This window comes from Diadema antillarum, unplaced genomic scaffold, assembly GCF_040938485.1.
Source record: "Diadema antillarum isolate AM-2024a unplaced genomic scaffold, OU_Dant_1.0 scf00000017, whole genome shotgun sequence".
NCBI lineage: Eukaryota > Metazoa > Echinodermata > Echinoidea > Diadematoida > Diadematidae > Diadema > Diadema antillarum.
The window spans coordinates 2588052-2613576 of record NW_027270906.1 but is presented as its reverse complement, the minus strand read 5'-3'; the positions used below and the strand labels follow the sequence as shown (position 1 = coordinate 2613576).

At 38.6% G+C, this 25525-nt stretch overlaps 1 protein-coding gene across 1 annotated transcript; it reads right to left on the bottom strand.

The window, feature by feature from the left end:
• Positions 1–7198: 7198 nt before the first annotated feature.
• LOC139725627 (uncharacterized) lies at positions 7199–16052 on the bottom strand. The gene is made up of 7 exons (XM_071636720.1): positions 15956–16052; positions 13576–13755; positions 12521–12663; positions 11943–12030; positions 11399–11484; positions 10633–10812; positions 7199–9826 (listed from the first exon to the last, which is right to left on the bottom strand). The coding sequence occupies exons 1-7, from the start codon at positions 16050–16052 to the stop codon at positions 7856–7858; spliced, it is 2745 nt and encodes a 914-aa protein (XP_071492821.1). The 3' UTR covers positions 7199–7855.
• Between the last annotated feature and the right edge of the window lie 9473 nt (positions 16053–25525).

Sequence of the window (25525 nt, the reverse complement as noted above, 5' to 3'; positions counted from 1 at the left end):
AGTGGTGTATCTTGCCACTATCATACGATGTACCATTGTGGCATCCCATACTTACACAAAATTGAGTTGAAGGGATCACATCCTTTTGGAGGAATGCAGGCCAAACTGGAATATGCTGAACAATGAACTGCTCTGTTTCTAACCAAATGTCTATATGGTAACACTTTGATAAACACAGTTATTCCGAAGGTTTGTAAATCCACAAGTGAAATACAGAGCTGCCAAGTCTCCCTGATTCTGCAGGAGTTTCCCTGAAAATGTCAAAATCTGTTCATGTCTGAATAAGAGAATATTAAAATCTCCCTGATTTGGGAATTATTTTCACCCATTAAAATGCATGTAACACCCAGATATCTCCCTGATTGCTGTGTGGAATCTCCCTGATTTGGATGTGGGAATGTTGGCAGATCGGGAAATACACTTTGTTATTCGTAAGGTTTATTTTGATTCAAAAACAAATTGAAGTTCGTAACTCCAAAGGTTCCTTAGTTTTGAATTAATTTTTGGCATCATGAATCTTCAGAATAATGCCACAGCTGTTTATATCAACAAACCCTATTTCATAATCGGATTAACGAACGTTTGGAATGACAAATATCACTCACACATGATTTTATCTATATTTTTTCTCTTGTTTTCTTCTTTTTGTAAGATCTTACTCATTCTTACAAATGGACAAACCAGTGGACAAATCAACCAAGATGAAGGCTGCAAAATATGAAAGAAATAAAAATGTTGCATTTTCTTTATGCATGTGCTCAATTACCAGTGTGTCAGAATTGTAAACTGTGTTTTTCAGATGCTGTCAAATGATAAGCAATAATCACAAACAGAAAGATCTAGATCTACTGCCTTATAGAATGTTATTTATTAGACAATCAAATAAAATTCAACTATATGTTGTGATTTAATCTATGACAATTTGAACGTCCTATGTTGATTGTCATTGTTTTCTTTGGAGATACTTGAGGTTGTATGTGTATGTATTGTGTTTGTATACTGGAATATTATGTGGATGAAAGATAATGGAGGAGGGAACTTGTGTAATGTTATCATTTGATAATCATAATACCTGACATGACATTGTAAAAAAAAAAAAAAAAAAAAAATCTCAGTTAAACTGACTTCTGGAAAATCGAAATTTCAAGTTCTTAAAGGAAAATTCTTGACCAGAAATAACTTGCTTAAAAAAAAAACAATTTACAAGCACAGCAATGAAAATTTTGTCTACATCTGATTGAACATAAAGATGATATGAAATGGTAAAAAATTGGCTAATTTTTGCAAAAACATTTGATATAAATATGCAAATGATTGAACTGATGATGCTATCACCTCACAATTATCCACTGATATTGTTTAAAAAAAAAAAAAAAAATCTTTTTTTTTTTTTTTTTCAGTATAAAGGTGGAAAGCATGTTATTCCTGTCTGAATAACTTCACAGTAATGACCAGTAAGATATATTACGATTTGAGAGTGGGGCATGATTGTGTTATGATCAATACCACCAAAAAATGGGTAATGTCAAGATTTTGGATTCAAACTATGTGGCAAGTTGTGAGATGACATCATCTCACTCATTTGCATATTTCATGTCACAAGCTGTTTTGTGAAAATTAGTGAAACTTCACACAATTTCATAACTTCTATATTGTTTATCTGACTTTGGTCAAATTTACACTTCTTTTCAGACTAACTTTTACAGATTGCTTGTCAGCAATTATCCTTGAAGTCCTCAGATGAAGACAAAGGACTGAACTCCTCACTACATTCTGTACTGTAAAAGCTCTTATCTTCATGAGGGTTTAGTTATCATGAAGTTCGCAAACCACTATTAGGCCATGAATTTCACAACACATGAAAATACAGCAACCTAATCTTGATAACATAAAGTGGTGGAGTGAATGGATAGGCATTCGCGCATTTACAAGAGCCTTGGTGTCAAATCGCGAAAAAAACTAAACCAATGTATGTGACCTCATTTGCAAAAATATTTGTACATGAAAATAAAAGCTTTTACAGCGTATCATTTCAGTTAGAAACAAATGTCATCTGTTGTATCATACAAGTCAGTAAAAATATTCTCAAAGACATAATCTTTCAACTTACAAAAAACTAGTTTGTCTTAATACAATCTGACGAGTTTATCTTCAAGCTTTTTTTTGAACACATTTCCATATACAGTGCACTCCCGTTGTAACGAACATGATTATAATAAAATTCTGGTTACAATGAAGTAAAAATTCAGGTCGCAAGATTATCCATTCTATGTATTTTTATTGTTTATTTGTTCAATCATAGCTAAATTTTGATATAACGAAAGAAAACTGCTGGTCCCGAGGACTTCGTTTTAAAGGGAGTCAACTGTACTGTATGTCACAAACACATTTGTAAATTTAACATGTACAAATGTACATGCATGCATACAGAAAAAGATTGATAAATATGTCAAGTATTTACCTAACTCATAATAATAATAAAAGGACATTTATATTGCGCAGCTACTATAATGATATACTCTACTGCGCATTACAAAATGACATGCATACAAGAAATTCAAACAGAAAATACACTACTTCAAGAGATGACTTTTTAACCTGGTCTTAAACTCATTAATTGTAACTGCTTGTCTTACAAACAAAGGGAGATTATTCCATAATTTTGGTGCAGCGTACAAAAATGCCCTGTCACCAAGAGTAACTTTTGATTTCCCCGATGGATATTTCAATAATGTTTGATCCCGTGAACTTCGAAGATGATAAAATGTTTGAAATGATGTTTTTAACTCTACAAGTTCCTGTATGTACACTGGTGCTGTACCATGAATAGCTCTATATACAATTAGCAGAGTTTTAAATATGATACCTAACTCATGACCATAAGATTTTGCCTGAACAAGCCCATGTGGCTCTTTCACACAATGGGGAAAGCACCTACACATGCAGGCACGTACACACTCAAACACACACACACACGCACGTCACATACTTGTACCTGGAACACTCATTACACATAGGAATAACATGTACTGATTGGTGAAAATGTACATGGAGTCAAAATATTTAATGCAATTAGGAAAGATCTCTTCACAGCAAGTATTTTTAAATGATGCCAATTCATGGTTGCAAAGTTGCAAAATACAATCATCTCTGTACTCACACAACTAAAATACTGTTAGAAATCATGCTGTACGTTCCGACATAGGTATATAATAGGCGGCTATGCAAATTCGTGAGATTTTTGAAGGGAAATATACAAGCTTGTCTTTGGGTGATAACCCAGTGAAGAGGAATGGACTGGAAAGTACAAATTACACCTGGAATTAGCTACCAATTGAAACTGTTTATTCAAAAATATACACAACTTTCCTTATTTTACAAATGTATATCATCACATACTGCTGCATATGGCCTTGGCTCTACAGAAATACATTTTGTATACTGTACTATGTATGAGGAACAGAGTGTGAGCTAAAACATAGTGACTTATGCTAACACGCTTCAGGAAAATTCCAACTTACTATTAATGTACGTGATGAGATGAAATACCAGAATATTGCAATTAAATGAATTCAGTGCAACTGGATACTGAAGTGTATGAACCATAGTTATACAGGATCGGCTTTGAGCGGAACAACTTAACATGTGCCTAAACAAATATGTTCCCTCTGTGCCTGTAAACACGACATAATATTAGACTAGGAATTTGACAGCTTCACGGAAATGGAGACACTACAAAACAAGCAAACATTGAGAAATGGCCAGTATGATAATAAAGATGAAATATAAGAAAATATCTACTCATGGATATATTTCCCTTCTTCTTCTACTTCTTCTTCTTCTTCACATACGTCCTTGAGATAATACTAAAATTGCTTTCCCGTTGGAACAACAAAGAGGGTCTTACTGATTTTATCTTGAGCTGGCATGAATATGTTACTGCAAGATCTTTTTTTTTTCTTTTTTTTAATGGTTTCTGAAACATCTGATTTTTTTTTAAACATGTTGCTTCCTGAAATATTCTCAACATGTAATATTTTCTTTCCCTTGTCCTTATGCTAATTTGTGAAGAAAGGAGGAAAAAAATACGGATGTAGGCAATAGTTTATAAATGTGTACTCCCTTCACACTGACACAAAGCCATCAATACCATAAAGTCTGCATAATAGCAACTTTGAACAAGTGTACTAAGTGTCATGATGTTTATTATGTACTTCCATGTAAGAGTACAGTCATATCAGATACATGTATATCAAGCCAATGTGTAACTGCCCATTCTTACAAAATATAATATGGCATGAATATGAATAAAATTCAGCTTATAGCATGCATCATCTAATCGACTCACAAGTACAAAGATGCACACACTGGAAAAGCCAGAGTTTGACACCAGTATCCGCGGACAGCATAGCCCAGTGTCCTCATCGAGACCACGAGCGAGTCACTTAATTAACAATATCCAAGATGGCAGACTTTAAACTTGCTTTTTGAAGGCAACGCTGGGTTTAGAGTTTACAACTTTACTTACATTGATCAGCTGTGTCATGAACTTTACTGCAATAATATACAAGTATTTCTGATCAAAACAAGGAAATATATACACCAAGGACCAAATTTGAACTGTACAGAGAGGAGAGACATACTGAGTTATTTCACATCCGAAATGTGGTACATCTGTGCTTGTGGTATCAATTGAATACCAACACAAAGCGTTACAATACAAAACAATCATGGGAAAGGTAGTGTGTGAATAAGACGATATATACAAGAGTGAAAAAGACAGATGGCTACAAAACCAACCAAACACCATACTGACTCATGTTGGGACATGAACTAATACATACCAAAACAACTACAGAAAAGTACATTAACTTATTTCACTGCCATGGAAGCCAAACGAATAGAGAATTTTTCGACATCGTATCACAGGCAAGTAAACTCAGACTTTAAAAATTAGACAATTTGTTACCAATGTGAAGATAGCTGAACATCACATGTATGTTTGCATACCTGCATCTACTCAGGTCATAAATTGACCATTGCTTGCTGATCATAAGTTCTGTAAACATGCATTCAGAACAATTAAAAGTCATACACAAACAATAATCATAATCACTTTAAACAGAACCAAAGAAATCACTTTCTCTAGATTGCTCAAGTTCCTTGTATACATGCATCTTGGTATAACACAATGTGGTTGTAACTGATTGATTTCATGAACTTTTATCTTAATTCTATCAAATTTCTAACTAGCCTAATATGCTTCTCATCCCTCTCATTTCCAAACTGATCTTGCTCAAAAAGTGATGTGACGTATAATCCTGTAAAAACGTTAAAAAAGAAATATGAAAAGAAGAGGAAAGGACATATACACAGGAAGAAATGTACCTACAGATCACACAGCCAGAAAAGTAATTTGCAGGAATATTGGCACATTCATCCAGGGACTAAAATAGGTTGCAGGACTACAAGGCTTGGTGTGGTAAATTTGGGATTGAAGCTTGAGTAAGCAAAGCATGGATCACAAACTTATGGTTATGTCTTACAATTGGCAGCAAAGTAAAAGAAAGCAGTGAAGGAGATGTTAGGTTGTTTTGTTTTATTTTAACGAGGGAGGCAGTAAAAAATGCACAACTGTTGTCCTAAATGCTCTCCTCTCCAACAATAACTGATTACTGCCAGCAGAATGTCAGCAAGCGAAATATAATCTTTGACTCTGAAAAAGACATATCACTGAGGGTAGCATCATCAAAAACAGGAGCCTAGATTAGACCATCATACGGGTCCGAATTTCACCATGATGCAGGGCCATATAGAAGCTTCATACAGTCTTAAAAGCAATAAATCAAAGTTGCTCAAATGTGTTTACACATCATTACCTCCTGGCACTTGCATCGTCTACTTCAAATGGCTGTCTCACATCCCCATCAAATGTTAGAATAATTCAACGGTGAAAAAAATACAGTGGAAACTCGATATAACGAGATGGTCGGGACCGAATCATTTTCCTCGTTATAGCCGATATCTCGTTATATCAGTAGGCATAAAAGAAAGCATAACATATAGACATTAATTTGCACATGGGGGACTACCCATCATCTTTTAATTAATACTGATAACTTGGTAATGTGTGTGAGGGAATTACTCACCTTTATTGGTAAGAAAATGTTTTTAGCCGATGAAATCCAATATCAAGAATGTGTTTCTTATTAATTGCAGATGTTTGAATTTGTAAATTTATATAGCTTATTGCAATTGTGTCACGATCGTCTGTGGATTGGTATGTGGTTATGGCAAGCGTGTGTTGTGTGTGGAAAGCTTGAACTGCACAATGCATGCTGTGTGTGTATGCGACACATTCTGTATTTATGTACATTATGACTGCGTGTGTGAAGATGGGGAATTCCCTACGTAGAAAGCCAATCACAGCATCAGATTGTCTTTACACCTACTAAACGTCATGATGATGTCATGTATGCATTCGGCCGTCCCACCACATTTTCTGCATGTATCAGTGCGCACACACATACACATTCAAGTTCAACATGCGGTGGTAGCTGGAGTGCACTGAAGAAAATATGTGTGGACAAGACACAGTTTTTGGCGCATCGAGCTTTACAATCTCTGAACATGATAGCACAGGCGAAGTAAAGCTTTACCCGAAGACATTTTGCTTTACCTCACTATAACAGGTTTGACTGGCTATGTTTTTCTTTGTTTGGAAATCACAAAATTTATCTCGTTATAGCAGTTATTTCGTTATAGCCGATCTCGCTATAAGAGTAGCATTTTACATAGACTTGTGTGGAAGGAAAGTTGGGACCGGGAAACTTTCCTCGTAATAACCGATGTCTCGTTATAGCAGTGTTCGTTATACCAAGTTTCCCCTGATATATAAACACATGGCTTAAAGGAATGGTATAGTTCTGGTTGAGATGGGGATTCAGATCTTTACATCTTGCAAGATAATGAGAAACCACTTACGAAATATAAAAGAGTGTACAATTCTAGGAGGAATTCAAAGTTTATTTGATGAAAACTGGTTTTGAAATGGCTGAGATATCAAAAAACAAAGAGGTCCTAATAAAAGGTGGCAACCAACTTTCATTAGGACCACTTTAATGTACTTTTTTTTTTCTTTATCTAAGCCATTTCAAAACAGATTTTCATCAAATAAACTCTGAATTCCTCTTAAAATTGTATGCTCCTTAATATTTCATAAGTGGCTTGTCATTACCTCATAAAAAATTGAAATGTGAATCGCCATCTCAACCAAAAACAGTTCCATCCCTTTAACTAGGTACCTCTCATTCAACTGACTCCTAAAATTCTTCTAACCCCTTAAGTTGCTCTAACCCCTATTGAAAATTAATTGGTGAATTCAACCCATTTCAATTCCAAAACATTCTACTGATATGACCAGCATACAGTAATGAAATAATACACAGAATTACAAATTTTGGATGAAGATGGCTGAAATGAGGAAATTTTGCTCTTGGATTCAGTGCAATTGTTGGAATCTTCTGCTTGTTTGCTTAAAAAAAAAAAATATTATTCAAAATTGCTTGGAAATTCTGAAGAACAAAAATAGCAAAAACAATCAAAGATATCATAATCATCTTATTTCATTAAAGAGTTGGAGACAGGAACCAGAACCCAGCAAGTCGAAATCAACACATCTATATCACTGATAGGAATAAAGTTAATGTTGAGAAAGTATGACACAGATGAAGTACGTATAACATTTAAAACCCATCTGAAGTTAAAAACTGACCGTCTAGTTGTACATCTCCAAAAGTCTCTTGAAACCCAAACTACTGTTAATGTGTGAAGGAACAAGTGGTAAAGGCGGTGGCTATTGCTCCTCCACAAAGAGATAGATGGTGCCGTCTCCCGTGCCATCATCATCTTCCTCCATGGCTGCAATGACGGATCCCTCCGAGATGATGCCCTGGCTCACCATCTGCTGCTGGAGGGTGGCAGCCTGCTGCTCAGTCAGGGCCTGGCCCTCTGCTTGCGCAGGAGCTTCCTGCTGCTCACCAGCCTGCTCAGCTAGCAGCTCCGGAGGTTGAGCGGCGTCACCCGATGCCTCGGAAACCTGCAGCTGGTTGGTGGCCGCTTGGCCCTCTATGTGCATGTTGTCCCCTTCTCCTTGCTCCACCGGCATGATCAACTGACCTGGCTCCTGGTTTCCCTGAACGGCTGCGATGCTGCCATTCATCATCTGTAAGGCCTCGTCCACATTCTGGCCATTCCCGCCGACGGTGAGAATGACGGGTACCGTACCGTCTGTGGTCTGCACCAGCTGAACGGTGCCTTCTGCACCCTGCTGCATGGCCACCTGGATGGTGCTGCCGTCAGCTGTCGTTAGGGTTTGCGTTTCCGCCACCTCTTCTGCAGCAGCCTGCTCTTGCATCTGCATGCGCTGGCGTCTCGTGATTCGTTTGCTGGGGCTGGCGATCTCATCCGGTGCCTTTCGCTTCTTGGAGCCGTCCGCTTCCTGAACTATGTTGTGTTTGCTGCGTTGGTGGTTGATCAGGGTCTGCTTGTGCTTGAAGGTCTCGTGACATTCTTCACATTGGTACGGCCTCTCCCCAGTATGAACCCTCATGTGAATGACAAGGTGACGCTTCTGCGGAGCTGAGTACCCGCACTCTCCACATTTGTAGATCTTCTCTCCTCTGTGGCTACGAACATGCTGCATGTAGGTGTACCTGTCTGAGAATGCATTCTCACATATCTTACAGATCATCGGCTCGCCAGCTGTGTGCATTTTGCGTATGTGGGTCTTCATGTCAGCAAAGCGTCCAAATGTGGTGTCACAGTGCTCACACTTGTGGCTGGGACGGTTACCGACGTGTTTCCACTCGTGTTCCTTGAGGCTGCTCTTCTGAGAGAAGGCCTGGTCACACTGGCTACATTGGAAGGGCCTCTCCCCAGTGTGGACACGCATGTGGCGCTTCAGCTTGTAGTTGTCAGTACTGGCATACTCGCACAGTGTGCACTTATAGGGCTTTTCTCCTGTGTGTGAGCGCATGTGGCGCTTGATCTTGGATGCCTCCACACTGAGATAGTCGCAAAGGGGACATTTGTGGGGCTTCTCGTGGGTGTGCATGTATTTCATGTGGCGACCAAGCTCCCCTGATGTTCCAAAGGCCTTCGGGCATATCTCACACTTGTAAGGCTTTGTGCCTGTGTGCGTGTTGTGGTGATTCCGCAGCAAGGTTGAGGTACGGAATATTCTCCCGCAGAGATTACACTCGTGCACCTTTGGTCTCCTCCCTGTGCCGCCCTTCTTGGCTCTGTTGAGGACCTGATCCAGCAGCCTTCCATCATCAAACTTGGGCACCACATATCTCGTCTTCTTCTTAGCCCCTACCACTTCCAGAGTTTTCCCATCATTTCCGACTGCCACTGGAGCCGTGTCGTCCTCTCCGGCATAAAAATCGTAGACGGATGGATCTTGCCCGTCCTCTCCATCCACTACTTCCCTGACGATGACAATCTGCGTCTGCGAGTTGGCCTTGTGTTCCTGGTTCTTGCGTGGACGGCCCCTTCTCCTCTTGACCGGCTTTTCCACGATGATGGTCACCTCTTCGTTGTCCACGGACGCCACCTGCAGCTCCCCGTCACCTTGTGGGGTCTCCTGCTGCTCTGTATGCTCTACAGGATTCAGCTCTGTGAAGGATGGCTGGTCACTGGCTGAAGTCACAATTACAGGCTGTTCATCCCCACCCCCATCTGATGCTGTCACAGTTGGAGTTCCATCTGTCCCTTCCACTGTCTGCAAGATTGTGTACACCTCTGTCCCGGGTTCAGAGCCAGGCTGTAATGCAAGCAACGTCAAATTAAAATAATTATTATGGAGAAAACTCAATATCAGCACTCTATTGCAAGTTTGATATCTGCATATTGTAGCTCTACAGATTTGCACTGCTAAGACAAGAAATATATGTGAAATCTTTGAAGGCTGCCATGTTGCTAGAACGTTGGGGTGGCAGAAGGCTAAACAGTGCATGACATATTCTTTCTCAGGTATGAATGTGGCCCTGAAAAGGGCCTATAGTATCTACTTCTGCCGAATTATGTGCAAGGTATCTTGGGAGTCTCCTAGATTTTATCAGCATCAAAGTTATTGTCTCTGCTTTGACATGTATTGTTAACAGGCAGTTTTGACATATCCCTAAATCAGTTTAAATAGTTTTGTAGTAGTATTCTTAACAGACTACCATACTCTACGGGGGGGGGTTGTGGATCTGAATCGTGACTATTGTGTGTATGTGTGTGTATTTGATTGACGTTAAACCTAGATACCCAAAGGAGGAGCGACTAAACACATCAAATACACAAGTGTTGACCACTGATTAGCTATTGACAAATTCGATAACCACCAATTGTTCTTTTACTACACGTGTGACTGAACTTTCAGAGGACACAAATTCATCAAAATAAATTGACCAGCAACAGCATGGATAATGATAATCTGTATGAAATTCAGACAGACAAGGAATTATTACTGTTACCTCATTTGTAAAAACAATATTGTCTGCTTTGTCACACAAACATACATAAAGACCCCAGCCATGAAATACGATAATTTCCCTTTCTTGTATCAGGCCTGCCTTTCCTCACCTGTGCCATTGCTAGCTGTGTGGTTCCATTGTGTGACACTGGAACAAACTGGGTGTTGGACGTGGACTGGTACACAATGTTATCTCCCACCATGCTGACCGGTGCACCAGAGAAGGCGATCTGCGTGACCCCTTGCTCCATAGGAAGTTGACCATTGTCCTGCATGGCCACCATCAAAACCTACAAAAGGGGAAAATGTCAGAAACAGTGAAAGTCAGGAAGGCTGGGTAGCTGTATATGCCATATATTTCACTAGTATTATATTTCTCAAAAACAGCAAGCTCTTATCACAAAACACAAGACAGAGACGTTTTGATGTGTTCAGTCAATCATCCAGTTGCGTGTCAAGGAGGAAATGTTCTGGCACTGATGAGGGGAAAGCTTTTACAAAAAGAACAGCAGTTCATTTGAAGCCTACACTGAGCTTCAAGCGACCCATTTTTCTCTCATGTGATATTTACACATTGGGCACAGCTCAGCATACAGCTCATCTTAACCTTCAATTTGTCTCACCAAATGATACAGAACAGAACGATAGACCTCATATTTACATGCCTGCCTCTGGAAATTAAAAAAAAAAAAGAAGACATCTCCAACTTAATTAATGCTTTGAATTTCGAGCCCCATGTAAATGTCTCATAATTACAATCACCTGACGGCGGCCCTTTGCCACCAATAACAATATAGGGATAGTCATACGAGACAACTAATCAACAGATTTTCCTCCCCAAATCTGACTGAAAACACGACATAAAAGCCTCATCACCTGTTGCTGGCCGATCGACGAGCCATCCTCGACATTGTGCACCATCACCACTTGCTCTCCGTCAACTGTCTGGATCCCAGCAATACCTTCGGCACAAAAATCAAGTAACACATAGAGAAATGATCGTAGCTTTGCAAGCTCTCCTCTGATATAAGTTATCATTCACTAGAAAGAGAAGCATCTAGTCTTTAAGAATAGATGGAACAGTACTAAAACTAAAGAGGCAAATCAAGCTTTTTTCCCCTTTAACACATCATTAATTACCATCAAAGTAGGACCAGAAATCATTACAGAAAAGCTGTCAGATGTGACAACAGTCATAACTGATGAATGAATGAACTACTGGTGGAATAAGCTGGTTGCTGTTTTAGCTGCAAGCTGCATATGAATTTGTCCTATATTTGGTCTCATAACCCTGCTAGGGTAGTAATTGAATTTGTCCTATATTTGATATCAGAACAATTATGTCAAAGAATTGCAATGACTTTAACAAGATTCCAGCAAGAAGCACATAATCATGATTTAAAGAGATAAAGTGACTTACGACTTGGATCAACCTTGGCGCCATCTTGGTCTATTAGTGTGGTGCCATCCAGCTGCTGAATGAATGGGTGTTCTCCTGAAACATCTCCCTACAGAAAACACAAAATAAAAACATCAAATATACAAGATCCAAATCTGTTGTAGTTTTCAGTATCTAGTTACAATTCAATCATATTGTAGGTTCTACACACAATGAGGTTAAAATACTTGCAGATTTACACAAACTCAAAACTACATTCATACAAACTATGTACAGTCAACCTCGCAACTGAATTGGTATTCTTGTCTATTTTGCTGTCAAGTACATCATACTAACATGAGATGCTGAAATGAGCTCCCACACACACACAAATAAATTTGGAGCGTTCCTAAGAATGCATCTGACCCAGTAAATCCAAGCACGGAAACATCTGCTTACGAATTATATTGTGTCGCAGAAAAAACAAAACAAGAACAAAACTGTCAATCTTGCTGCACTTTTTCACAAATGAGTGTAATACAAAAATTTTGACAGTGCAGAAGGACCGACAAAGATCTCTGCTTGTTGTAAGACCCTGCCAAAAGCATTTATACACTTACCTCTTGCTGCTCCTGTGCATTGTTGGGAGTGATGTTGGCCGAAGCATTGGCTAAGAGTTGTAGGGTGTGTGTGATGTCAATAGTGGCTTGATCAGGGACGTGGACTGCTTGCGCGTCACCTACTACGATGTCTCCTTTATCCGCTTAGTTATCAGAAGAGCAAAGTCATGAAGAGATATGTCATTGTTGCGGCTTTTAACTCATCCATTAAATAATTTGAAATAAAACAAACCTTTCTCATTCTGTGACTCTTACAAATGTCTATGTTACACCAGGAAATTGCTGCCTTTTCATTTACCTGTCTTTTTGTGATCGATTTCAGTTTTACCATACTGGCTTACTGATGAAAGTGCTGTATCCACGCTGAAGGTGGATAACTATTCTGTAGCCAGTTGTCATACTGATAATAAATTGAATAACTATATATGAAGAGTCATAAAATTAATAATAATGATAATAATAATAATAATAATAACAATAATAATAATAATAATAATAATAATAATACTGATAATAAGAATAATACAACAATGCATTAATAATTATTATGCTGAAATAATATGCACGATGATAATAATAATACCTGAAAAATAACTAAGTAAAAACTAGAAAAGCACTTGGAGAAAGCACATCTCCTGCCAAGCACCTCATTTCCATCCATTCACAGCATGCTGAAAATCATCCTATTTCTCCAAAAAGTACGCACACCTCAAGCACACGTAGCTTGAACTCCCTCGTTTGTTGGCCCTATTTGCTGATGATGATCCTTCAAAGGAATGTTTTCAAATTCCTGGATCGAGATAATTGTTCACTCCCCAACAAACATTAATCATCTGTTTCTGGTGTCATTATAAATTTTTCGTGTAAGTTTCATCCAAATCTATTCACAATTTTTGAGTTATTTTGCAAACAGACAAACAAACGCGAGTAAAAACATAACTTCCTTGGAGGAGGTCATAATAATGATGTCAACGACAATCAGAACAACTACAGCAGTAACAACATTTATTAATATCATCATTATCATCATCATCATCATCATCACAATAACTTACCATTTTCTTCTGTATTTTCTCCCTGCTCCTCTTCAGCAGGTTGCTCCCCTTCGACATCCCCACTCTCAGGATCCCCTTCTTCCCCTTGTTCCGCTTCCTTCACCTCACTTTTGACCTCCTCTGCCTCCTCTGCTACACCACCACCATCCGCCTCTTCCTCAGCGCTTGCTGCTGTTGTTTCTGCTTGGGGAAGAGGTTGAGTTTGAATTTAAGCTTCATATGGAACTCACTGTGGAACAATGTTCTCCTAAACATTTGACATCTGTGTTGCCGTCACAAACTCATTTTTTTTTTTAAAATTAATGTTCTATCAAATTATGTTAGTGATGTAGAACCTGTATGGAATACAATAAAATGTTTGTATGATGCGACCCAATGTTATTGGTATTAATACCTTACAGTTTTATGCATTTCTCAAACTGAACCTTATCATTATCATGACAGGGTAACTCAACAGAGCAATCAAAATGCTAATAAGCTGGCCAACATTGCGATAACGATTTCCCTGTAGGACAAGGGGTAAGTATCAAGCAAATTTGTGAATCAGTGGGGGTCATTTCTATAATCTTTGACCCATTATTACAGGGCTGCCAACACTGGAAACTAGTCGAGAGTGAGACTCCCATAGGCCAATGCTATAATTTAGGAGTCAAAATGAGTGAGATCAATAGAAATGCATGCAAATGAAATAAAGTTTTAGTGTGAGAAAGGACCAAAATGTGTGAGTCTCACACTCAATGCGTGAGAGTTGGCAGCCCTGTTATCAGTTTGTAGGATGACAAAGCATCATCACATATCGATGCTTGTTCAATTTCTGTTAAAATCCACAGTTTCTGACCAATGTCAATCTGAACTTTGACTTCGTTTTTCATCGTTCCACCCTGAAATGTTAGCAAAATACAAACTAGTGAATCAACCAGACAAATAAAGTGGCCTGCCAATGTTTCCATGTACAAATGCAAAAACACAGAAGATAATTTTCACAAGTGTCATTGTAGCGAACATCCCCCTTTAAAAAGTTCTGCAGATGCAACTAGAAATGTCGCTACAGCGACTGGTTATACCCCCGTCAAACAACATTTCATAAGCTTTGGTCAAAACAACATTTGATAAGCTTTGGTCAAAAAACTGAGGAAGTAGTTAAATCCGCAAGATCTTTCCTTGATCTTCTGCCATTAATATGCCGTTACCATGGCAACGTACTTTCGGGTACTGTCGAAAAATGCGTCTTGCACATCTACAACCAAAGGCACACGTCTGTACCAAGTTTCATGGAAATTGGGCAAAAACTGAGGAAGTAGTTTGCAACACAAAATTTTCCATCATTTTGGCTCATAATATGTGAGCTGTTACCATGGCAACATACTTTTTGTCACTGTCAAGAAATGTGTCATGCTGACCTATATCCTAAGACAAACATTCAATATGAATTCCATGAGAATTGGAAGAACACTGATGAAGCAGTTTTGCCATGAAGCATTTTGCCCTATATTTTACCAATAACATGCCGTTACCATGGCAACGTACTTTTTGCCACTGCGGAAATATCTGTCTTGCACATTAACATATTCAGATGAACATCTGTACCTAATTTCATAAAAATTGATCAAAAACTGTGGGAGGAGTTCGCGACGCAAGATTTGTACCCATTTTTGCCCATAATATGCCGTTACCATGGCAACGTACTTTTGGGTACTGTCAAAAAATACGTCTTGCACATCTACAACCCAAGGCACACATCTGTGCCAAGTTTTATGGGAATCGGTTGAAAACTGAGGAAGTAGTTCGCGACGCAAGATTTGTACCCATTTTTGCCCATAATATGCCGTTACCATGGCAACATACTTTTGGGTACTGTCAAAAAATACGTCTTGCACATCTACAACCCAAGGCACACATCTGTGCCAAGTTTTATGGGAATCGGTTGAAAACTGAGGAAGTAGTTCGCGACGTAAGATTTGCAACGGACCGACCGCCCGACCGACCGCCCGACCGACCGCCCGACCGTCCGCTGATTCCTATATACCCCCTTCAAACTTCGTTTGGCGGGGGTATAATAATGGCAAAAAGGAAAAGGACTGATTTTTTTTTTGAAGACCAAATAAAACTAAGCCTTGCATTCCCTTTTGACAGAAAAATACTGAATGATTTGTTGTCTGTATTTCCTTGGAGCACTGATCTGTACAATACTCTTACATCATGCATTACTCAAACTTACATAATTTTGTACAAGTACTGTAGTGCCGGGTGCTACCTTAACAAGATTTTTTTGTACATTTGTATTTTGTTTTGGGTGAAGGGTGAAGGGTGAAGGGTGGAGGGTGGAGGGTGGAGGGTGGAGGGTGGAGGTGCAGAGATAGTTGTTGGGGATGCTACCTACCTGCAGTCGGCTGCTCACTGTTGGATGCCGAGGCAGTTGCTGGCCCTGACGACAGCTCCTCATTGAAGTTCTGTAGGTAGGTCTCCAGGACATTCATAGATGCTGCATCGGTGCCCTCTGCAGCCCCACTCTCCCCCTGGGTTTCCTCGGTTTCACCTGCTTCCGCTGGGGTCTCCTGCTGTGCGTCTTCTGTACTATCCATGACTGCAAGTCAGAGCTATCACCACTAAAAAGAGGGAAAAAAATATCAAAGAGTAGTTGGGCGTAATTTTTCACATCAGTTAATGAGATTTGCTGCATGTAATGCTTATAAATGTGTATGTGGCAGTTTTCAGCTCAATTTTGTAACTTCATTTGATCTGTGGGTGTCCCACACAAAGTTGGAATCCCTTGGTCAAAATGACCATCTATGTCATAAGGGCTTTTTACACTTGTAAATTTTTGCTTAGTCCCGTACCAACGGTGGGGCTGGGGGGGGGGGGGGGGGGGGGGCTTAGCCCCACCGTTGGTACGGGACTATCCTTAGCTCACTGTCTGTTTACACTCGTTTTTGCCAAAGTGGGCTAGCCCCACCGATAGTCTGGTACTACAGTGTATCTGGCCCTGCAAAATAGCAGGGTTAGCCAAGCAAGTGAGTGTAAACAGAACGAAAAAATAATCCGGGGCTAAGCGACGGAGACGAAGTCTGACCCCCACTGACCAATCAGAAATGAGGTAATCAAGTGCTGCCGGTGCGTGCATGTACTTGTAACAGTGCACAGCGTAATCATGAATATTCATGTCGTTTGGAAAGTCCGGGGCTAAGAAATACGAGTGTAAAAAGGTCAGTTTTCTCCTTAGCGCCGGACGAGAGATAGTACGGGACTAATTGGCCAGTGTGAAAAGCTGAAGAAATTGGTACGGGACTAACAATAGTCCTGGGTCAGAGAAAGTCTGGGGTAAACACAAGTGTAGAAAGGGCTATAGAGATGAAAATCAGTCATTATTCCTATGCACAATGAACAGGAAAGGACTCCCTCAGATACAGATCACTGGATACATTCAGTGGATATTATTGTAAAGGTAAAATCTGCTTTTTTGCTATAAAAATATTTATAAAATAATTTAAATAAATGGCATACAATTACATGTGCACTACTATGGACACACATTAAATAAGACTGTATTCAATGTGGGAATTTAAGTTTTGTTTGTTACTGTTTTTGCTTGTTTGTTTTTTGAGCCGTGGTAAATATATTCACAATTCAAGCACTTTATCATCAACATGTGATACCTTGGTGTGTCAGTTGAATATTTTCTTGAATCCTGCTACACTACATTTTTTTCTTTTTTTTTTCCGGATCGATGCGCTTAGAAACATCAGTATTAAGCGCTATATAAATGTTGTTCATTATCATTATCATTACATTTGTAAGGACTCACACAGGTGATGTGAAATATCTGTTACAAACACCAGTGACATTTCCTGTACAAACTAATGTTCTAAACAACCTGGGTGGATTGAATAGGGAACAGGCATCAGAGAGAAAGAGGGATGGACTTTAAAACATTCTCTGAGTGAGACTTGGTGGAAACCAGACTCGAGATTGCTCTTGAATATTCATTGTCAAGTGTCGGGCTGAAAGAATCATTAATTTATTGTCTTTTGCTAAACACAAAGTCATAACATGGATAGAGTGCACTCCCGTTATAATGAACATGGTTATAACAAAATTTAACGAAGTAAAAATTCGGACCGCAGCGTTACCCACTCTATGCAGGGACCTCGCCAGCATATATCACCCTTGTCGGCCCCGACAAGTGTGAACTTTGAAGAGACATTTACCGACAAGTGTAAAACTTGCCGACAAGGGTGACACCATGCGTGAACTTGCTCAGGCGAGCTCAGTTCGAACCAAGTTCGGTGTGCTGTGCTATGTTCAAATTTCTATCACAGTAAGATTATTCAATTTTTTTAATTTTTTGTTTTGCTTTGTTTGTTTGTTTGTTTTTTGGGGGAGGGCTGTGTTTTGTTTTGTTTTGTTTTTTTCTGGGGGGGGGGGTGGTGGTGGTTGGTTTTACAGTCCATGGTAACGAGAAAACTTACCCCCCCCCCCCCCCCCCACATACACACACACTTCCTACCCACGAATGAAAACTACTGTAGGCAGTGCACACTAACTGTATCACATACACACATATGTACCACATACATGTACACACACACACACACACACATGCACAAAGGAAGGCCTTGGCTAGGAACAAAGTGAAAATAGGCACAGCTTATTTTGTCACTTTGTCACTAAATGACTGTGAGTACAGCTTTGCCAGTGATTACAGCTACATGTAATAGGTATCCCAGTACAATGACTTTGGCAGAAATTGCATCTGAATACAGGACAGGAATGAGAGTGTTATAGTCTCTGCACTAAGTTATCATTTGATGTTTCGGGTTGAATTACATTTCCATCTTACAGTTTGCTCTACTGTACTACCAGCTACTATGCTGTACTGTAAAGTAAGAAAAGTTCATGACATGAAATTTTTGTGAATATCCACTGGCATGGCATTCAGTGCATTTAGTGTAGACAAGAACTGTTTTAATTTGGGGAATCTTGGCCATCGCAAAATTGGCAAAATTAACCTGTTGAGGACGAGTCCCGAGTATACTCGGGCAAGCGTCTATGGGAAATGCGTGTTGTAGCAAAATCAAACCGTCCTCAATGGGTTAAAATGCATGCGAACATTACTGTTTTACAGCAATCACTGGATCAATCAAACTTGAACATAGCAACCACATCATGAGGTGTTAACTTGATCTAAAGTACTTAAAAGCAACATGCACTTATTTTATCATGTGAATAGTTGCAATTTCTTTTTTTGTTTCTAAACTGTACATGTGGAAATGCATCTTTTTAATACAGGTACAATATACATGTAATTAGCTGAGAAAAGTTCCTATCTTGCGTGCATTGTCCACTCCCTCCCCCCCCCCCCCCCAAAAAAAAAAAATCACAAAACAGAACTCTCGGTCTGTCAGGTAAAAGTGCCAAGCATGTTCAGCATCACTATGCTTTATAAGATGGCTAAGTAATTTCCAGCTTGCTGACTGGTCAAAGCGTACCACGTGATCACTTGCGAAAAGTTGTCTATCCCTGCATGCCCGTGGGATTTTCGCGCACCCAAATTGTCTAATGCACGGTTTTGGCGTATTAAATCTCGGAGAAAGCCTACACTGGACCATTTTCCAACGGTAAGTACAATTTCAAAATCCTTGATATTTGATTTATTTCATTATTTCTTTCTCATACAAGGTATATTCACCTCGCGTTTGAAATTACTTAGCCATCTTATAAAAGGAATAACGCATTTTCCCGTCGTTGTTCAGCGATATGCAGTGCACGCGAGGTTTCTTCTTCGCATGCACACTCCGCGCTCGCCTCTGACTCGTGTGGAGTGCGCATGCTCAGAAGAAACCTCTCGTGCACTGCATACTCGCTAAACAACTCCGCGGAATGCGTTATTCCTATAATGACGCACCACTGGGCACTGGCAAACTGCTCAGGTTGCATGGTGAACAGTTTATGCCACTGCCACACCAGTCAATTTGATTAGCAGCTTTAGACAATTTGTTCAGGGTTTTCCCAGCACATGAAAACATGTCAACCGTTCATAAAATTGAGCTTACAAATTAATTTGACATTTACCCACATTATCGAATCATACTGGCCAATTAAAATTGGCTGGATGTCACAGAAAGACACTGGAAAAGCTCCTCTTAAGCCTTGAAGTTCATAATACAAACAATAACACTACCAGCTCTACTTTTGAAAAATATAATACTATTCACATAGAACCTCTACAATTGTATTCATCCGAAAATAGTCTACTATCAAGAGCCAGGATGTAAGTTAGTACAGCACGCTCTATTTGCTTTAGGCCTACCCTGTTCCAAGCAATTACAAAATGCTCTACGGAGACACAAGTTTACACTGTAAAACGAGGAACCGGAATGTCTATGTGCATTTTAATTTCGCCAATTTTGCAAGCACCAAGATTCGTGATTAAAATGCACATGAAAATTGTGTCACGGCATCGACACATTTAAATTTAGTCCAGCTGTATGATTTCATGACTGTGTAACGTAACCTACGTATTAAAAAGACTAAATAAGAGTTTTGAGTTCGAGAAAGCTTTCCAGAAATTGTCATCCAATCACAGACATTCCTCACCTTGGGCTTTGCCTTTAAAAAGAAATTGTCCAAATTCGGTTAGGCCCAACTGAACTGTTAGGTTTCTACTCTCTTATGCCAGAAATGGGCTACAAAGGAAAGCTCCCTATTTAGTAATCCTGACACACTTGCAATCTACCTATCTACATGAAGATGGAGGTGTGGCACTTCAAGGTAAATTCAAGATAAATTCTTGTCGTCGGTCATATTTTAATTTCAAAAGTTAGCCCGAGGCACGCTCTTCAAACGCGCCAAAAGCGCTGAGCTTTTCCATGCACACGGTACACGGAGGGGCGAGCAGATCGGATCGCTGTTCCGGCTGGCAGGCTAGGCGCTAGCAAAAGCTGCATGCATGCAGCGCCCAATAATAAGTTCGGAACAAGGGATAGACATCTACGCGATGTGCAATATGTGTGTGCGTTGAACAGTAGAATTGGCCAACAAGGCAAGAGCTGCCTACAGAATCGCGATCGCAAGGTCTCAAAATTGTTGACGCAGCTGCTACTTGTTCCTGTAATATACACCGATTCATGCAAAAAATCCCTGAAATACAAGAAATTTACGCATCCTCAAATATTAGCAGACAACTTCATAAGTTTCACACAGGCACATACATGTTTACTAACAACTTAAAGAGTTTTACCGAGTAGTGGCGCTCGCCTTCCTTGTCAAGTTTCAGCGATAGCGGGCGGGAAATAACGCCTCGAAAAGACGGCTGCATGCTTTGGGAATACGCTACACACGTACACACGCTTCGCTGGGTGGACCGACGCCGTTCGACATGTAAATTTGCATAAGGCAGCTGCAACTCTCTACGTGCTGGACGCTGCACTTCGCTACGTCTTTGCGACTTTTACAGCATAATTCGGTCATAAATCATGAATCCCTATTGAAAATCCGTGGAAAAGTTTTTGATATTATCAAACTTATTTTTTCTCAGCCTTTACATGCAACGTGTGGGTGCTAAGTATTATTTTAGTTTCTTCAAATTTCATCAAAGAAAGGCCACAGCAGACCTCATGAAAGTACAGAACAGCATGAAACTCGTTTGGGGGCGCACTGACTAAAGGTCCTCTTCTTTATTCAAACTGACGCAAAATGACTTACCTTTGAAGCAACTTGAACAGCTAATCGATAATGTAACAAAATATAGCAAATCTAGCCCTCAGTAGAGATGAAATCATGCAAATTTCCGATTTTTAAGTGAAATATTTAGGCGTTGAACATGGCGAAAGCTCAGAGCAAGATGGCGCTGTTTTAATGCGCATGCGTGAATGACAAGCATAAAATGGGAACTGACGCATGCGCAGGTGCAGATAATGCTTGAGCGCGATGCTTTGAATGCAAGACAGAGTACACAATCATGTTCACCGAAGAGATTACAATCTTTTTTGGTACAGACACCTACTTAGTATTTTATTGCATCGGAAGCTGCATTACAAGCAGTGCTTTAATCATAACCTAGGAATTGCAATTTATTGCAGATCTTATTTAATGAATTTGAAAAAAAAAATGAAGAATGTACTAGGGATTATATTCAGCATTTTATAGTGAAAGAAAATGTAGGTGGCTCATGTGTATATATACAATGCACTTTTAAAATGGTTTCCTTTATGTTGGTATGCATGTGCTCATGTACACAATCACACAATCAAATTACCACAACAGAATGGAACAACAGCACTCCATTTCTCTTTTCTTCCTTTTTTTTAGTTTCAAAACAATTCATCATGAGCATATCGAATATAGAGCAAACTGCATTACTTTCAATGGCTTCTGCATTTCTTTACTTTATGGGTATATCAAGACATAATAATTTGTACATGTATTTCTATATCTCTATTGAAAATACAAACACACACACACATGCACAAACATGCTTGTAGAGCTAGTGATAAAGTGTTACTGTGCTGCCCACAAATATACATTACATAATTATGTATACTTTGTTATAGTCATAATATATGTAGCTATATCCCTCTATCTCCACCAAATATAATCATCAAGTGTGTGCATGATATATATATATATATATATATATATATATATTGTTTATTCATGTTATACAATCATGTAGAGTATCTCTCTCAATCTCTCCATACACTATAATCATTAAGTGTGCTCAAGTTGAAAAAATATTCATTACAAAAGTTTATATCAGATAATTAGGTGTTTGTTTTTTTTTTAAATCAGGCTCAGTTATTGTGATATGTGTGTGTGTGTGCATATGTACAAATGTCTCAATGTTCTTAATTGATATGCATGTCAATGACAATTAACTTATACTTTATATGATTGTTGTTGGATCTTCAAGTTATAAGTTATTTTATTACTTTCTGGAGATCCATCCATTTGCCATTCATATTGTCATCTTTTTTTGCGATTGTCTATATGCAATTTGTACTTTTACTTGTGTGTTAATGTTATGTATCATGTCTTTTGTTCTTGTTCACGTTGTTCATGTTGACATGGAAATGGAAAATAAATTCAACTCAATTCAAATCATGGGTGTTTGTATGCATCCCACAGTATACCCATATACACACAATGAGACAGGAGACTTAGCTTTAAGATTGAAAGAGGAAGACTTAAGAATTTAATCTTCATTACTTCATCAGTTATTTCAGATTACATACACTGTATTGGTCTTGTGTGGTCATATGAAAAACCTCATACAACAAGCAAACATCACCAATGTATGATCTCAAAATTTCCAATCATTTTTCTCAAGTTTATCATTTATGGTAATCTGTGTTTTTTTCCCCTTTGAATTGAAATAGTATTCTCATGAACTACAAGATATTACTGTAAAAGTGGTTTTTTCGCGTACAGAAACTTTCGCGGTTTCCAGCGGTGCCAACTTTTGCGCGTGTGTTTAAATTTGCGGTCGGTAATGATGGCGTTGCAACAAGCCACCAGTTCAAAACATTTTCGCGTGATGTTAAATTCGCGGTTCAACCTCAAAGCGCGAAAAGCGCGAAAATAAAACCACCGCGAAAGAAACCACTTATACAGTACTCTTATGCTCACGGCTACTATATCAATACACAAGACATGTCTAATCAATTATCATTTCATCCACACGGAGTTCGTTATATCACATACCTCAGAAGTATGATACAGTCGTGTGCATAGGTTAACAAAGAAGCAGGAACATCTCTCCAGGCATTAAGCATAGCTGATGAGAACTTAAAATAAGAACATTGTTTGATGCAATATGCAAATAAATGCAAATAATAACCATTGCCAATAGAGAATGAATACAATTATATCTCTGTAACCTTTGTTACACATAATCATACTGCAACACTGCATTCAGGTGAAATACGCTGTATCTTTTAACTCACGTCAACTATTCTACAAGTGAATCTATGAAGTGTGAGGTGACCATCAATTCTAATCTTTCCTATTATTTTGAACCTTTTATGAACCCACAGAATGCACTCACATGTTACTTGCCAAGCCATTTCACAATGATTTTAGCACTAGCCTATGACATTTACTTGGTCAAATCTATATGACAACATTAGAACCATCACTGAGGCATATTGAACAATGTCACCCCCCCCCCCCCCCCCCCCCCCTTTCTGAGATCTCGGCCATCAGTGGTTTCTGACCATTTTTCTACCATGAGAGGAATGTATCCCCCACCCCCGGATTTATGCCCATGTTCATGTGGAATCATACAATTATGCCAGAGTGTCAGGAAGGTTCAGTTGAAAGCACAATTGAGTCTGGCATTTGGAACAAGCATTACTTCTAACTTGAACAAATATATAAAGGAAATAACTTTGTAATAACAATGGTCATCAAATTACATTCATTTTTCTATTGCATTACAAGTAACCATGCACTTGCTATAAGGCACACAGGGTACAGTTTCACTACGCTCGCAACTCCATGGGCATACTAAGAATGATATACTACATACATCATGAATTCATTAAGACATGATTTTTCATTATCCTAATGGCAGTACATGTATTCACAAAATATTCATTCATAATTGCAGTGTTATGAATGCAAATCACAGTAGCTTGCAACTCCATTGGCATATTAAGAATAAAATGCTACACATACCATGAATTAAGACATGATTTTCCATTCACAATGGCAGTATTTACAAAGAAATGTTTTCATTTCTTCAGTGTTATCGATACAAAATCACAATACAATTGTATATCACAGTTAAAACAGGAGACATCACATCAATAATGCCGCTATCCGTTACATGGCAAAAATACAGATAAATTGATTAAAGTGAGGCAGCATTCTGATAGCATTCAAAGGTAGCAAAACAAATTACAAAATTGGCAAGTCTAGAGAAACATGGATCTCTAAAGATTTTAAGATAGAAATAAAGCAAAGAATAAAACATGACTGGCATGAACAGATGTTGGATGTTCCTGTCACAAACTAAATTAGGAACACTTATGTAAAAAGTGATAAGGCACATATATACTGTATGTAAATTGATTGAATACATACGCTGTAGATCAAACATCAAAGAGGGTGCATAACATGATAGGCCCATAAAATATGTATCACATATTCTCTGCACTAGACATGAAAGATTCACAAAATCAGTAAGGCTTTCTACAGTGATGCAATCGAGCAAGTTAGAGCTTTGCTTGCATTGGAAATCAAATAAATATTAGAAGGCAATTAAATAAATATTAGAAAGCAAACAGTGAGTAAAGGCAATGTTAACATTGAAATACTGTCAATTTGAAAAAGAAAGCCATAGTTACCCTGTTGTGGCTGACATGTGAGACTACGAGAAAACCCATTAATGCTTTATCTCGTAATAAAATTGACTGAGGTCTAAAAACACTGGAAAAACAACTCAGCAAACTCAAATAAAGTTGTCCCTTCCATTAAAAAAAAAATAGTTATATCATTGAAGAATGATAGGGATACTCATTTATCTTTAAAAAAAACCACATATGACAAGTGCAGAAATATGTTAAATGTCAGAATAGAGAAATCTTAGCATCAGACATAATCATATCATCACATAGCCACTGAGAGCAAATGAGATTACAAATTAAGAACATAATAACATCACATCACAGAGACACAGGTATTTATAAAAATTTATCTTGCAAAATCATACGTGCAACTCTTAAGTATTGAAAAGTATGTAACATATTTGTATAGTACAGAGTAGTTTATGATTATCGAAACAAATGTTGACAGAAAGAAATTATTTTCCTGATGCATGCTCATGTATTTCATTGATCTATTGAAAAAAATATATAGTTCTCTAATTTAGTTCAATGTATATTTTGAATTTTTTTATGGTATTGTTTTGCTTTAAGTAGAATGACACAGCTCCTGTTTGCTATGATAATAC

Coding starts and splice junctions, on each gene's coding strand:
- LOC139725627 (XM_071636720.1), bottom strand. CDS start 16,052: ATGAATGTCCTGGAGACCTACCTACAGAACTTCAATGAGGAGCTGTCG. Junction 12,031..12,520: donor ATGCACAGGAGCAGCAAGAG/GTAAGTGTATAA, acceptor TGTTTTCTGTAG/GGAGATGTTTCAGGAGAACA. Junction 11,485..11,942: donor CGCCAAGGTTGATCCAAGTC/GTAAGTCACTTT, acceptor TTTGTGCCGAAG/GTATTGCTGGGATCCAGACA.